The sequence below is a fragment of the Musca autumnalis genome, unplaced genomic scaffold, assembly GCF_047663935.1.
Source record: "Musca autumnalis isolate F117 unplaced genomic scaffold, ASM4766393v1 scaffold_1, whole genome shotgun sequence".
Taxonomy (NCBI): domain Eukaryota; kingdom Metazoa; phylum Arthropoda; class Insecta; order Diptera; family Muscidae; genus Musca; species Musca autumnalis.
The window spans coordinates 298,967,756-298,982,181 of NW_027411644.1; the positions used below are offsets into that span (position 1 = coordinate 298,967,756).

General features: G+C 37.2%; 1 protein-coding gene across 4 annotated transcripts in view; it reads right to left on the minus strand.

Moving 5' to 3' along the window:
- Nucleotides 1–496: 496 nt before the first annotated feature.
- The window catches only part of CAH7 (Carbonic anhydrase 7), a 67,022-nt gene continuing 53,092 nt past the window's right edge, over nucleotides 497–14,426 (minus strand). For all 4 annotated transcript variants that reach the window (XM_073961944.1, XM_073961942.1, XM_073961941.1 and 1 more), the window contains 4 exons: nucleotides 13,170–13,253; nucleotides 4,993–5,151; nucleotides 4,467–4,924; nucleotides 497–1,361 (listed from right to left, as the gene is read on the minus strand). In XM_073961944.1, coding sequence (XP_073818045.1) covers nucleotides 1,152–1,361; nucleotides 4,467–4,924; nucleotides 4,993–5,151; nucleotides 13,170–13,253 — 911 coding nt within the window. In that variant the 3' untranslated portion in view covers nucleotides 497–1,151. The remainder of the gene's footprint in view (nucleotides 1,362–4,466; nucleotides 4,925–4,992; nucleotides 5,152–13,169; nucleotides 13,254–14,426) is intronic.

Here is a 14,426-nt window from a genome sequence, read left to right on the forward strand (position 1 = left end):
TTGTACGTGTGAATTTGGATTAATGGGGAAAGTGGCTCCACGGACGAAGCTATGTGATTCATATCTTGATGTGTGCATTAGGGTGGAGCGATATGAACACCATCAAAAAAATCCGGGGGCTTGATTTTGTCAAATTTGTCGATTGTAGCTCAGTATATTTATCGACATTTTTCGAAAAAAATTTGCACTGTCTCAATGCCAAAACTGGGTGAAGGTGTATTCCAATGTTTTTGCGATGTACTTATTGTCTTGGCTGCAACTTTCGTCTTTGTGTTGGATCGAAAATCTCAACTGTTTGGCTGTTATATGTCAAAATATCTAAAAATCCTGGATAAAAAACTACAAGTCAAAATCCGGGGGCTCGATTTTCACTTTAGAAATAGGGTCTAGTAGACTTTTGTGCTCAGCACAATCCCATGAATAAGAAACCCCGTTAACATTTTTCCTTCCATACAAATCGCCCCTGCCTAGTGTACATAGTAAAAACATACACTTATTTTAATTAAAAATTTTATTTATTTTTAACACATTCACACATAGAGAGACAATGGACATTGACTAGTTGCAAAAATAAAAATAATAAATCGAAAAAAGCATTTAAAACTAAAAAAATAAAACAAATACATAATTATGATCAACAAAATTATGCTTGCCAAATAAATAACAGTGAATTAATGGCTAATACAACAAAGCACTTAATTTAATTTTAAATTAAAAAAATAAATAAATGTATAAATTTAACAAGACATTTTACAATATGTTTTATTTTGTTTCTGTTGAATGCTTCGATGTCAATGTTTGTTTCTTTTTTGTTAAATTATTTGAGATACTTTGTTATGGGAGATGAATAATAATATATAAAATGCACTTTTGTTTTGTTACTTGTAGTTGTTGCTTAAATTACTAATAAATTTAACATTTAAAGGAACTATACGACGACACACGAATGAAAGATGCACAGTATAAATATTTAAATATTTACTTAAATTATAAGACACACATATTGTTATTATAAAATAAATTAAATTATATCTTTGGTATTGTTTTGTTTGTTTGATTTTTTTAAAATTTAAATGACATAATTAGAAAGCGGTAGTGAGAGAGCATAATGTCGTAGTCACTGGTGGATTATTAGCTACAAAATATCATTTTTAATTGAAATATTTAAGCAATAATCCAGCAATGAGAATTGTCAGCAAGGACGCAGTTGAGGAGGTCAATGAAGCTGAACCATTTCCTGAAACTCTTTTGGTTTCATTTTCAACAATAATAACTGCCCGATCGTTGGTCTTTTGGATGACGCGATAATTGTTGGCCAGTGTTTTGCCACGTTCATATTCCAGAGATTTGAAAGCTTCAACCTAGAAGATAACGAGATAAAAGGAACAAAGATTAATATTGAGTGGTGTTATTGTTGTTGGAATAGAAGTTCCATAGCAGTGATTTAAATGATGATGACGACAAGGCGCTCAGTGCCAAAACGACCTAACCCACATGCCCACAAAAATCAAACAGACTATAAAAGTCTAACCGGTATAACCCTAGATTTTACTACCTTCTAAAATAATACAATATGGAGGTGACGTAGGGGATGGAAGATACCAAGGAACGTTTCTGACCGGTTTTAACATGGCAAAGCCCAGAATTTATCTTGGTCCTCTTTCATCTCAAGTAGACACTGATCTTCCCGTGGTGTCACCTGGGGAACTGCCTTTAACACCCGTTAAAGGTAGTGAACTAAAATGTTTTGCGTCGAGTTAGTAACCCTCCCCTAGAAAAAAACAGCCTACTATGAAAAAACGAAAGAAAAGAAAAACAAACCCCTCTAAAGTTGACGAACTCCGCAAACGTTTTAAGGACCATGATCTGCGAATCTGCACTAGGAATGTTCGCACTCTTTATAGAGAAGGTGCAGTCTTCGCATTGGCAGACGTACTTGAAAAGTACAAGGCCGACATCACAACATCACATCACAACACCTAAAAGTGACACACTGTATTATAGCTGCCATGACATAAAGTATGAGTTCGGTTGCGGATTTGTAGTTAGTCGGAGACTAAAACATCTGGTATCTAGCTTCACCCCAGTGATTGACAGACTTGCTGCAATTCGAATAAAAGCTAAATTCTTCAACAGCAGCTTTATTTGCGCTAATGCTCCCACTGAAGAAAAGGACGAACCGACCAAAGATATATTTTTTCGAGCGCTTAGAATAAACATATGATCGTTGCCCTGTCCATGACATTAAAATTGTTCTAGGCGATTTTAATGCCAAAATTGGAAAGGAGAATATCTTTGGCCCAATAGTCGGGAAATTCAGTCTTCACAGTGAAACATCTGACAATGGTATGAGGCTGATAGACTTTGCAGCTGCAAAAACATGGTAGTTAGCAGTACCACATTTAAGCATCTCCATAGTCATAAGGGCACCTGGCTGTCTCCAGATCAGAAAACAAGAAATCAAATTTTTCATGTTGTGATAGATGGAAGACATTCATGGAGCGTGTTAGATGTACGATCGTTCCGAGGTGCAAACATACCTTGTTGCAGCAAAGGTACGCACTCGGTTAAACGTAGCAAACAAAGTACGAACAGACACAACACGAAATTTAGACATCGGTAAGCTGCAATCACAACAGATAGCCACAGCATATTCCACTCAACTAGCCCAATTGCTTAATGAGATCACTCCTTGTCCCGATAACATAACAAGAGAATGGCAAAATATTGCCCACTCCATGCAAACAGCCGCAATATCCATACTTGGATTCCAGAGACCTCCACAAAGAAATTCGTGGTATGACCAGGAGTGTCGTGCTGCTACCGAAGAACAAAATGCGACATATAGAGCTACTTTACAATCAGTAGCAACGCGTAGCGCTCGAGAGAGATATCGGGAGAAAAGGAGAGAATAGAAATGTCTTTTCCGCAAGAAAAAGAGAGAAATGGAAAAGAGGGAGTGTGAAAAAATCAAGATGTACAGGAGCCAGAATTAAGTCCGAAAATTCTACCAAAGAGTGAAGCATCAAACCGATGGATTCGGTACTGGCACATCCTCCTGTAGAGACCAGCAAGGTAATCTGGTAACAGATACAGATAGCGTGCTCAGAATATGGAAGGAACATTTCTCCAATCTGCTGGTATCCAAAAGTAGCGATGACGATGATACCGCAGATCCAATCCCAGAAGATGGTATAGAATGTATACCGATCGGCAAGATGACGTAAAAACAGCAATCAACCGGTTGAAGAATAATAAAGCAGCAGGAGCCGATGGCTTACCAGCCGAGCTGTTCAAAACCGGAGGCGACTCGCTGATAAAGTGTATGCACCATCTGGCATCTAGTTAGCACCATCTGGCAGGAACGCGTACCCGACGATTGGAACCTGAGCATCCTGTGTCCAGTCCACAAGAAAGGACATAAGACTCTATGCTTCAACTATAGGGGCATAAGTCATAAGCCTATTAGATAGTGTCAGGGATATTGTGAAAACGACTAAAGCCAATGGTCAACAAAATAATTGCACCATACCAATACGGCTTTAGACCGGGCAAGTCCACCATTGACCAGATATTTACCCTGCGGCAAATCCTGGAGAAGACCCAAAAGATGCAGATCGACACATATCACCTTTTTGTCGATTATAAAGCAGCATTCGACAGTCCCCTTCGATCAAAGGTATTCCATGCAATGTCTGAATTTGGTCTCCCCGCAAAGCTCATTCGGCTTTGTAAGATAACTTTAACTGATAGAGCTCGGACCAACTGTGGAAGTTGGTACCTATAATTTTGAGGTAGTTAAAGACTTCGTCTACCTCGTCTAAGTAAGCAATTTAAAAACAAAGCCACATTTCGTCAAACTTTACAAAATGCTGATACTACCCGTGCTAATATATGGCTCCGAAGGCAGTGCTTGGTGTGTTTGAGAGGAAAATTCTTCGAAAGATCTACCGGCCGATTTGGGTTAACGGAGAATATCGACGTCGTATGAACTACGAGCTGTATTTGCCATACAAAGACATCAGTATAGTTAAACGTATCGAGATGCAACGATTGCGTTGGCTAGGCCATATCATAAGAATGAGCGATGATGAACCCGCTAAAAGGCGTATGAATACATGCCACATGGCGGCGCACGCAGAATTGGCAGGCCAAAGAATAGATGGCGCAAACAAGTGGATGAAGAGATGACAAGGCGCGGTATTCCAGAAAGCAAAGCGAAAAACAGAGAGAGTTGGAGATCTTATCTTAGTTCGGTCTATGGAACAAATGTTCTGTAATGGGCCAGCTAAGTAAGTAAGTAAGGAGTTTTTTAGTATTTATTTCCAAAGGTTCCGGTTAAATATTTTATAAGCAGTTTATTTTTTTGAGCATGTTTGTTAGGCCGTTTTGACGCTGAGCGCTCTGCCTACTGTTTGAATTGTTTATTTCAATTATTTCGTTAGTGAACTTTCTCCGAAACTTACCTGGTCAATGCCAATGGGGAATGTTTCGGCCAAGACAATCCATGTGACAGCTTCATTACACGATGGTGTGGTCAATGAACCCTCATAGGTAATATAACTGGTAATGGATGGCACCAAATCGGTTATCTTGAAATTTGTTTTAATTTGTATGGGATTATTGATTTGGTCATAGCTCATAATGGGTACAAAATCTGCTAAAACGTCATCTACAACACGATTTCTTTCCAACGAGGCATGATACAGCACACCCATTACCACCAAACCATCTTTGTTCAACGTGGCCACAGTCATATTTGGATATTTCGTATTACGATGTACCATATGCATTTCAAAGGGATAGCGGACATTTTCAATTGTATGCTCTGACCACCAATGGAAATGAATTTGTTCCAAAACATAATCATCTTTAAGGGGACCACCTTCTAGCTCCAGTTCAACATCAAAACCGGAAAGTTGAACTGTAAATGAAAAGACAATGTTAATTAGCTGTGAAAGCTATAACGTTTGAAATGTGTTACAAACTCACCTGAATGCCCCGTGTTGACCATTGACGCCTCCGTAATGGTCTTATCATAATTATCACCCTCCAATTTTTCATAGACACCCTTAATGGCACCTCTCAAACTTAAATTGATGGGTGATTGACGAGTACCGGTATCACAAATTCCACCCCATTTTGGAAATTCTGCAACAAAATGAGAATTAAATAAAGCCTTAATCAAACTGTTTCGAGGTTTTTAAATTAATAGTAACTATCTACGCATGTTCTAATAATTTTTATTAACTAATGCCTTTATTACTTTGCATATGTGTGTACATTTGTACGTGTGTGTACCCATAATTTGTATACAGCAATTTAATAATTTAGAAGATATTTTAGCTCGTTTATTCCTATTAAAGTGGGCTACTAAACTTTCGAAATATTTGGAATAATTCTATGATAGATAATGCGCACAGTGTCTTGAAATGAGATTCACAGCTTTATAAACAAACTAGTAAAAAACAAGCGAGCAAAGGCTATGGTCAGGACGGGGCCGACCATGTGATACCCTACACCACTACCCCTGTGCATAAGCTTTTCACTGGTAAACATTTCTTTTAGGGAATATAATCCGACTACCACCAAACATAATATGCCTCTTTCTCTCTGGAACCCCCATAAGCAACCAAAATTTCGTGACCATCCGATCAAAATTAAGACCTGTAGCGTGATTGCAAAAAATGGAAGAATTGGATGCATTACCGACTATTGTGGTATCTCCTTTTTTTGACCACCTTCGCCAACCTACTTTACACCAATGTAAAGGTAATATTTGCTTCTTCCATTGACAGGCTTTTCCATTGAAATACCCCTACTAGAAGCCGATATATTCACAAAGAATAAAACTTTGGATTTGTCTCCACTTGAGTTTTTCCCAATTCCGACCCCTAAATATTATCCGACTATCACCAAGATTAATAGGCTTCTTCCTCTGTGGAGCCCCCATCTACCCCCAAAATTTCGTGACTATCCGATCAAAATTTCAACCTGTAGCGTGATTACAAAAAATGGAAAAATTGGATATATTACTGGCTTTTGCGATATATAGGTTGTTTGCGCACTTACGCCATCATACTTTGCATCAATATAAAGGAGCTATTTTCTTCTTCCATTGACGGGCTTCCTTTTGGAATACTCCTACCAGAAGCGGAGATATTCGCATAAGAAAAAAACGTTGACTTTTCTCCACATAAGCTTTTTGGTTATTCCGACTCCTGAATATTATCCGACTATCACCAAACTTAATAGGCTTCTTCCTCTGAGAGACCCGCATGTTGCGATATCTCTGTTGTTTGACCACCTGCGACAACCTACTTTACATCGTTGTAAAGGTGATATTTTCTACATTTCTTGACAGGTTTTGCTTTTGATATACCTCTTAAAGAAACAGAGATATTGGCTTTGAAATAAAACGTTGACATTTCTGAAAATAAGTGTTTGCGCATTACGACCCCTTAATATTATCCGACCATCAGCAAAATCAATAGGCTTCTTCCTCTGTGGGACCCCCATTAACCCCCAAAATTTCGCGACGATCCGATCAAAATCGCGACTTGTAGCGCGATTTCGAAAAAAATTGAAAAATGGGATGCATTACCGACTATTGCTATATCTCCGTTATTTGGCCACCTACGCCAACCTACTTTGCATTGTTGTAAAGGTGGGATATTCTACTTTCATAGTCAGGCTTTGCTTTTGGAAAGTCCCCAATCAAAGCTGTGATATTCGTCATTATAATTAAAATAGCAAGAATGAAAATTTGGGTTTTATTTGCGACTATTGCAATATCTTCTTCGTTTGATCACCTACGAGAACTTACTTTACATCATTAGAAAGGTGATATCTTCTAATTTTATTGTCAGGTCTTGCTTTTGGTATACACCATATAGAAACTGAGATATTCGCTTTGGAAAAAAACGGTGTCTTTTTATCCACATAAGTTTTTTGCCCAACTGAATATTATCCGACCATCACCATGAAATGAATAGGCTTCTTCCCCTCCGGGACCCCCATCAACACCCAAAATTTCGTGACGATCCGATCAAAATTGCGACCTGTAGCGTGATTACAAGGTTTAGATGGACAGACGGACGGACTGACGGACGGACACACATAGCCAGATCGACTCAGCTCGTCGAGACATTAATTTTGATATATATAAGTATGGGTCTACGACCATTATTTCGATGCGTTACAAACTTTTTTGGCAAAACCAACTTATAATACCCTCCCTCCCTAGTGGTGTAGGGTATAATCATTAAGTTCCGAATAATAAGTGTTCTTTCCTGCCCACAATTTTAGGTGGAAATTATGACCACCTATAATCCAAATGCGTGAATTAGGTCAGAAAATGTAGCTAAAATGACTTCAATATTAAAGTGTGGATGGTCATATGTTGACAATTTTCGGTAAAGAAGTTTCGAGACTACAGAGAACCTCAAATGTCAAATAAAAGGCAGGTCCGTCAAAATTTCTCAAACCACCGTAAATCGGAGGAACCGATATAGGGGAGCTATACCAAAAAATAGACCCAGCTCAACGATTTTTGGTGAATTAGATTTGTGACCACTGGGAACCTCAAATAACAAATTACAGCTTGTTCGTTCAAAAAATGTAGCCAAAACCCTGAAAATACCTAAAAATCGGAAGCTAAAGTTATATGGAGGCTATACCTAAACATGGACCTAGGTAGACAATTTTTGATGAAGAAGTTTTGTGATCACTGGGAACCTCAAATTTCAAGTAACAGGAACTTCGTTAAAATAGGGTGGTACAGCTATATGAGGTCTATACCTAAACATGGACCAATGCTCACAATTTTTGGTGGAGAAGTGAGTGTAGTGACCACTAAGAAATTCAACTGTCAAATTACAGTTAGTTCGGTAAAAAAATTGTAGCTAAAATCCTCAAAATACCTAACATGGGAAGTAATGTAATATTGGGGCTATACCTGAACATGGACCTATGTTGACAGTATTTGGTTGAGTAGTGTGGTGACCACTATAAACTTCAAATGTCAAATTACAGCTAGTTAGGTTAAAAATCGTAGCAAAATTCCTCAAAATACCAAACCTCGGGAGGTACCGGTATATGGAGACTTTGTCAAAACATTGGTGAACAAGTCTTGACTACAGGGAACCTTAAATATCAAATAAAAAGTAGCGAAAACATGGGAAGTAATGTTATATGGGGGGCTATACCTAAACATGGGCCGATATTGAAAATTTTTGGTGAAGAAGTTTTCGGTACTTCGGTTAAAAAATGTAGGTAAAATCCTCAAAATACCAAAAATCGGGATGCTATACCAAAGCATGCGCCATTTTGATGGAGAAGTTTCTTGACTGCAAGGAACCTCAAATGTCAAATTACGGGTAGTTCGGTTAAAATTTTTAGCTAAAAATAATACCGAAAAAATTGGTATGAACTTGACCTATTTATGGAAAAATGATACTAGATACTAGAATAATTTTTGCGGCGCTAGAGTAATTACAACAAGAGGACAGACGGAAAAACAAACCTTATACACAGAAAAAAATATTTCAAGAATGTTTACATATTTTCGTTCGTAGTAGTTTTTTCATACTGTACAGCAGCATCCAGCAAAAAGCGGCACACGTGCCCTTGATGAGAATAAGAACGGAACAACCACCACTCAGTCTTCGTTCAGAAGTCAATGAAGAAGGTTCTGTTGTCGCTTGTTTCAATGATTTTTATACCCTCAGCATTTATGCTAACGAGGGTATATACACTTTCATACGGGCAAAATGTGCCTCATCGAAATAATAGTTTTAGACCCCAAGTATGTTTGGACGAAATGTGTTCCAGACAATTTGGAGTCGATTGAGCAATGTCCGTCCGTATGTTTGTCTGTGGAGCGCACGATAACTCTCGAACGGATGAACGGATTCGGTTCAAATTTTGGCTTTCGTAATATTTTGGCCAATCTTAGTTTAAGTTCGAAGATGGGCTATATCGGTCTACTCCTTCCGGTACCTCCCACTTAAAACTTGGAAAATGTTCGGAAAATTTGTGCGCACGATAGCTCTTGAAGGGATACACCGATTTGGTCCATACTTAGCTTATCGTAAAACGTGTACCAGACTTAGATAACATTTCAATATAGACTCAATCGGTCCACTCCTTCGGGTACCTCCCACACAAAATTTTGGAAAAGTTCACTTTAAGGTCTGCTATCGAATCACTTTGATTTTTGTTGAAGCAACTTACATTCGCTGCCTCAATTACAAAGGTAAACGTTTTTTCAGGGGCAAGTTCATACTTCTTGGTCAATGTAGATCCATTCCTTTTAGTATCTCCTCCGCAGAACGTTTGATCTCTAATCCTAATGAACATTTTTGTCGGTTCAAATGCCCAAAATTTTTAAAACCCACTAAATTCATACGTTTTTTGGGAAAAAAATTGTTTCAATATACACAGGCTGAGGGTATATCTCTGTCGGCCAAGCCGACTGATACTTTTTTACTTGTTAATTTTATCAATGCATTACCCAAACACTGTTGTGGAGACAGCGAGAGAGAGTCGTATGCGTGAGGCCGCAAACAATGCGTTTGTATTGGTGCCGACACCTGCTGAACAGGTACCACACATCAGATACATGTGCAGTTTCTTATTTCCATCCAAAAGCCACTATTTTTTTTTTCAAAAATATAAAGATTTTCGTGAGATACAAAATCACTTTCCTATTTTTCCCTATATTCCACTATTTGCTCTCATATTTCCTCTCTTGGTTGTTAAATGCTCTCAACTTTGTTCTAATTTTCTTTTGAATGGTCTCGTCGTCTCACCATCGTATTGACAATGTATCAACAAACCACAACACAACCCTCACCATCGTCTCACTACCCCATTTAGACTATATAACAGAGACGAGCTTCTTTGCAAAGAAGTATAGTGAGGGCGCCCACTGAGTTGTTTTTGCATTTGCTTCTCTCACTTACAGTGTACGTGAATAAAAACAAACAATAAATATCATGTTGTTTTCTTCACCCATACATAAACACATACTAACACATTGATGGAAATTCTTGGGCGACCCTGTTATATAAACAAACCACACCACAACAACATACCTAAAATAACAATTTTGTTGTTAGTTAACTGACAAACCAAATAACTACAGTGCGTTTGGTGTCGAAAAAAAAAACGAAGTGTTTGGCTGTATAGTTCGCAACTACAATTTTTTTAATTTCTTTAATATTAAGGGCAACAACTAATATCTGAACCTAGTGGTGATAGACTCAACATGTATGTACACATGGTTCGTATTGTTCTGCTATATTCACAAGACGATAACAACTACAGCGAAAAACATTAGATGAAACGGTAAGTTACAATAATACAAAATAAAATAATTAATAAAAGTAGCTAAATTTGTCTCTGGATTGGTTGATGGTGTGTGGTGGTTGTTAGTCCAATAATAACAAAAACAAGAACTCGTCAAAATTGTTCTTTTTTAATCTCTCAGAAAAAAAACAGTATTTTTTTGCTTTATGAAAGGCGTTCATGAAATGCAGAAATTTGAACCTTGGCAATACTTTATGAACTCTATTCCTAAAAAGCAGTAATTATTTGTTTCTGTGTACTATGGTGATGGATATAAAAAAATAATCGCAGGCGGTGAAAGGATAAGCGGGAGGCTGTTAATCCAAGTTGACGAGCAACTAAAGATATGGAGAGAGTGCAGAGAAATTACCGGACCTTCCCATAGGCTAAACTTTCCGTATATTTTAGTGTCGCAGAATCTCGGATTGTGGATGAAGGGAGAGATAAATATTGTTGCTAGTGTTCATATTCATACATATTATGAACGCTGTTCCTAAAGCGAAAAATATTGGTTTCTTCTGAGAGAAATTAAAAAGCTTTTTTTATACCCTGAGCCTTTAGGCTAATAAGGGTACACTTTGGTATGATTGAAAATGTGCCTCTTCGAAATAATTTTTGGATAAAATGGCATGACCAAAAAGAGAACGGAGAAAATGTGAATGTATTCAAAATATTGGCAAGTAAGTTTGTATTCACGCAAGCTATAAAACAATAACAAATCCAAACATTTTTTTTTGAACGCGTGCCAAACTATGTCTGGCTGGTTTGTACGAACACTAACTTTCAATGGGATCAACCGATTTGTTTCAAACTTTGCACCTTAGATCATATCGGTCCACTCCTTCGTTTCTTCCCGCACAAATGTTCAAAAATGTTCGCTAAAATGGTGCACACCATAACGCTCGCATGGAGTAACCATTTGGAGTCTATAACACTCGAAGGAAGTAAACATGCATAGGTCGGGCTTAACTATGTACCATATCGGTCCACTCTTTTGGGTACCTCCTACACAAAATTTCATTTTGTTCTTAAAAATGCACAAAGTTTTCAGGGATGTTCAAGTATTATCTTGAAAGTTTCATTGAAGGGAGTTTTTATGATTCTGATTACAACGACAAACTTTATGCGTGTGCCCAATAGATCTACAATGACAACTAAAATAGCTAGGTGGCACGATGACTATCGAAACGCTCCGGCCAGCGAACGTTTCCTACTTCTGATTTTGTCGCAAATATCTGTGGATTGCGTGGACAATACGGTACCAATATACCAATATCTTGGTATAGTTGGATGGTTGGAATCAGATCCCCAATTTATTCAGAGGAAACCTCATTACAGGTGTCCAAGTGGTGACCATTATCGTGGTGGATATTTTCATATTCCTCAGATGGTATAACTCGACTGATACATATGATACATATGGCATCCATGTTTGACTTCAGTAGCGGGAGTAGCGGGACATACCTGCAAATTTTCCAGGCTTCTGCTACAATATATGTGGCTAACGATAGAAATGCGACACTTTTCACATACTTAACTCCGGGTCCATCCAATTGCTTTGGCTTTACCATTGAAATACAGTGTGAGCACAAGGCTGCGTTTGGAATGACATCTGCAACATCCCTTATCGTAAATTGTAGTGCCACCTACATCCTCGGTTAAGGACTTTTAAATGCCGTAGCACGGTCCTCTTCGTCCTATCAATCTCGGTGTGGTTTATAAATTGCCGGTGCAGGAGCAGCAACATAACTTCTATCGCAGTAGTCCTGAAGGCTGCTAAGACCAGAGTAGTTTCGGAAGGGTACCCATTCCCTACATCTATTAATTCTCAACGATGGTGGCATGTGATGGATGCTGATTTGGCAAACGGAATGTATACATGGCCCGGAAGAGATAGGAGCAGGCATTTTGGGATAAACTGCAGCACCCATGGTGAAAAATACACCTATACAAACACATACAACTGTTGAGATGAGGGCCAATGGACGAAGATTCCTCCAAGTCAATCCGGTGTATAAAACCGGGAGCCATGTGATTGAAGGTTTTAGTAGTTGTTGTGGCCTATGTTTCATAACTGTAATTTATTTATCCATACTTCTCACGATAATGGTCCTAATGTGGCAAAAATTCCGCCCAAAAGGTGTATAAGAAGGATTAACTACTAAAATGGATGTAGATTGTATTGATGGGGTTTGTTAGTGAAATACATACCCACTGTTTATTATACCTACCCCATAAACTCTTAATAATCTTCACTGAAAACTTCCAAAACGTATTGTGGCAAAATGATTGAGAACAGGAACAATTTCTAAGCACCTGAGATAAGTTCTCGAAGTCTGAGATAAACCCCGAGTTTCTTAAAACTCAATAAAGGTAAGTTGTAAAATACTTACACTACAATCAGATGACCCAGTTAACCCAGCCGATGTGTTCTACATCTACATTTTGTTTTAAAAAAGGAAATAGAACTATTTCAGTTCAACCAAAAGATGCCTCGCTCAATTTCTTAATTTGAATTTTGCCAGTAACATTTCGTTGTTTTTCTCTTTTTGGTGCATTCTTAAAGGCCTTACTAAACGAACCATGACTACTATCTTACAAACCTAAACCTAAAACACCGTGCTCAGCTAGTCTACTAGCTCTGCATACACACATAAAACGTATGAATAAGATTCTAAATAAGAAGACCCATTCATTTTGACAACTACGAGTATCATACATATTTGTTGTAGTTGTTGCATTCATTGCTCCCACACATTTATCTCAAGTGGGCTCACATTTCGCTGTGCAATCAAAGCAAAAAATTCAAAAGAAATTACCTTCATTTTCATTATAATCTGGATAGCCCCAATGGACCTCAGCTTCAGCATCGCTCAAAGGCAAGCCAATCAAACTGAGAAATGCTGAAATGACAAAGAAAAAAAGAAAATAAATTCTTATTAGAATACTGAAGTGAAATGATTTGATACAAGTTTATTTATTTTCCAGTAGGTTGATGGGTCGTATAGATGGGCCGTGTGTGTCTTCGTTATAAACTAACAAGTAGATGATATATGTATGTGCATATATACGAACATAGTTGACGACATTAAAAATATTTTAAAAATTAGGCGAATAAGTTATTATTGTGTGGGACCACAAATGTTCATATTGTTTGTTGTAGCGTTTATAACAAAAATGTCATGGTTAATCTTTAAAGAGAATTTTTTGAACACAAATTATCACATAATTTGTTTGCTAAGCCACAACAACAAAAGAAATGCTGGATGCTTTGTTTCCAACTGTTCAAAATTTTAAAAGAAAATAGATGTCCAAATTCCACAAATGTCACAAGCAATTTTCTTGAGACATTTCGTTAAGTTGTGGGTTTTTATTGTTTGTTTTTTTTTATTGCAAACAAAAAACTTAAAATGGTGAAAACTAAATACAAAACAAAAAAAACTAAATAAAACTGTGCCAAAAATTGTCATATGATTTGCAATAAAAATAAAAACGAAAACCACTTTTAATAGAAAGTGCTAATTTAAAATAGAGAAAAAAATTCATTCAGCACATCTGGCAAATAGTATGTATGTATGTAGTATTCCATCGAATTTAATTTCGTACAAAAATAAAATTAAGTGTGCCATAAAATCATCGGCTAATTAAATAACTATATACGGCTAACGTAAAACAATTAGCGGAAATATTTATTTCACACATTAAACAAACTGACAATGCGTTTAAGGATATAATTAAGCCGATCTAAAACGTTGAAATCAAAAATCATTTAAAATTGTGCTTTAACTCAAAAGGTCGGTTCGTCCAAGGAATTAGTGAATTTAGTTATATATTTGTTGCTATTTAATTCAGAACAAAATTTAAATTATGCAATTTCCATTTGTCCGTCTGTACGTCATTTGAAATGATCATTATCCAAAGAATATTTAACCCCCCTTGCCCTGTATTCAAAAAAGTTACGAATCAAGCATTGGATAATACCCAAGTCAAGTAATATATTAATTAAATGACGACTCACGGTGCTCTTGAACCAACTTTTAAAGAAAGGAGCTTACAACTGGGAAGCTTTTGCGGAT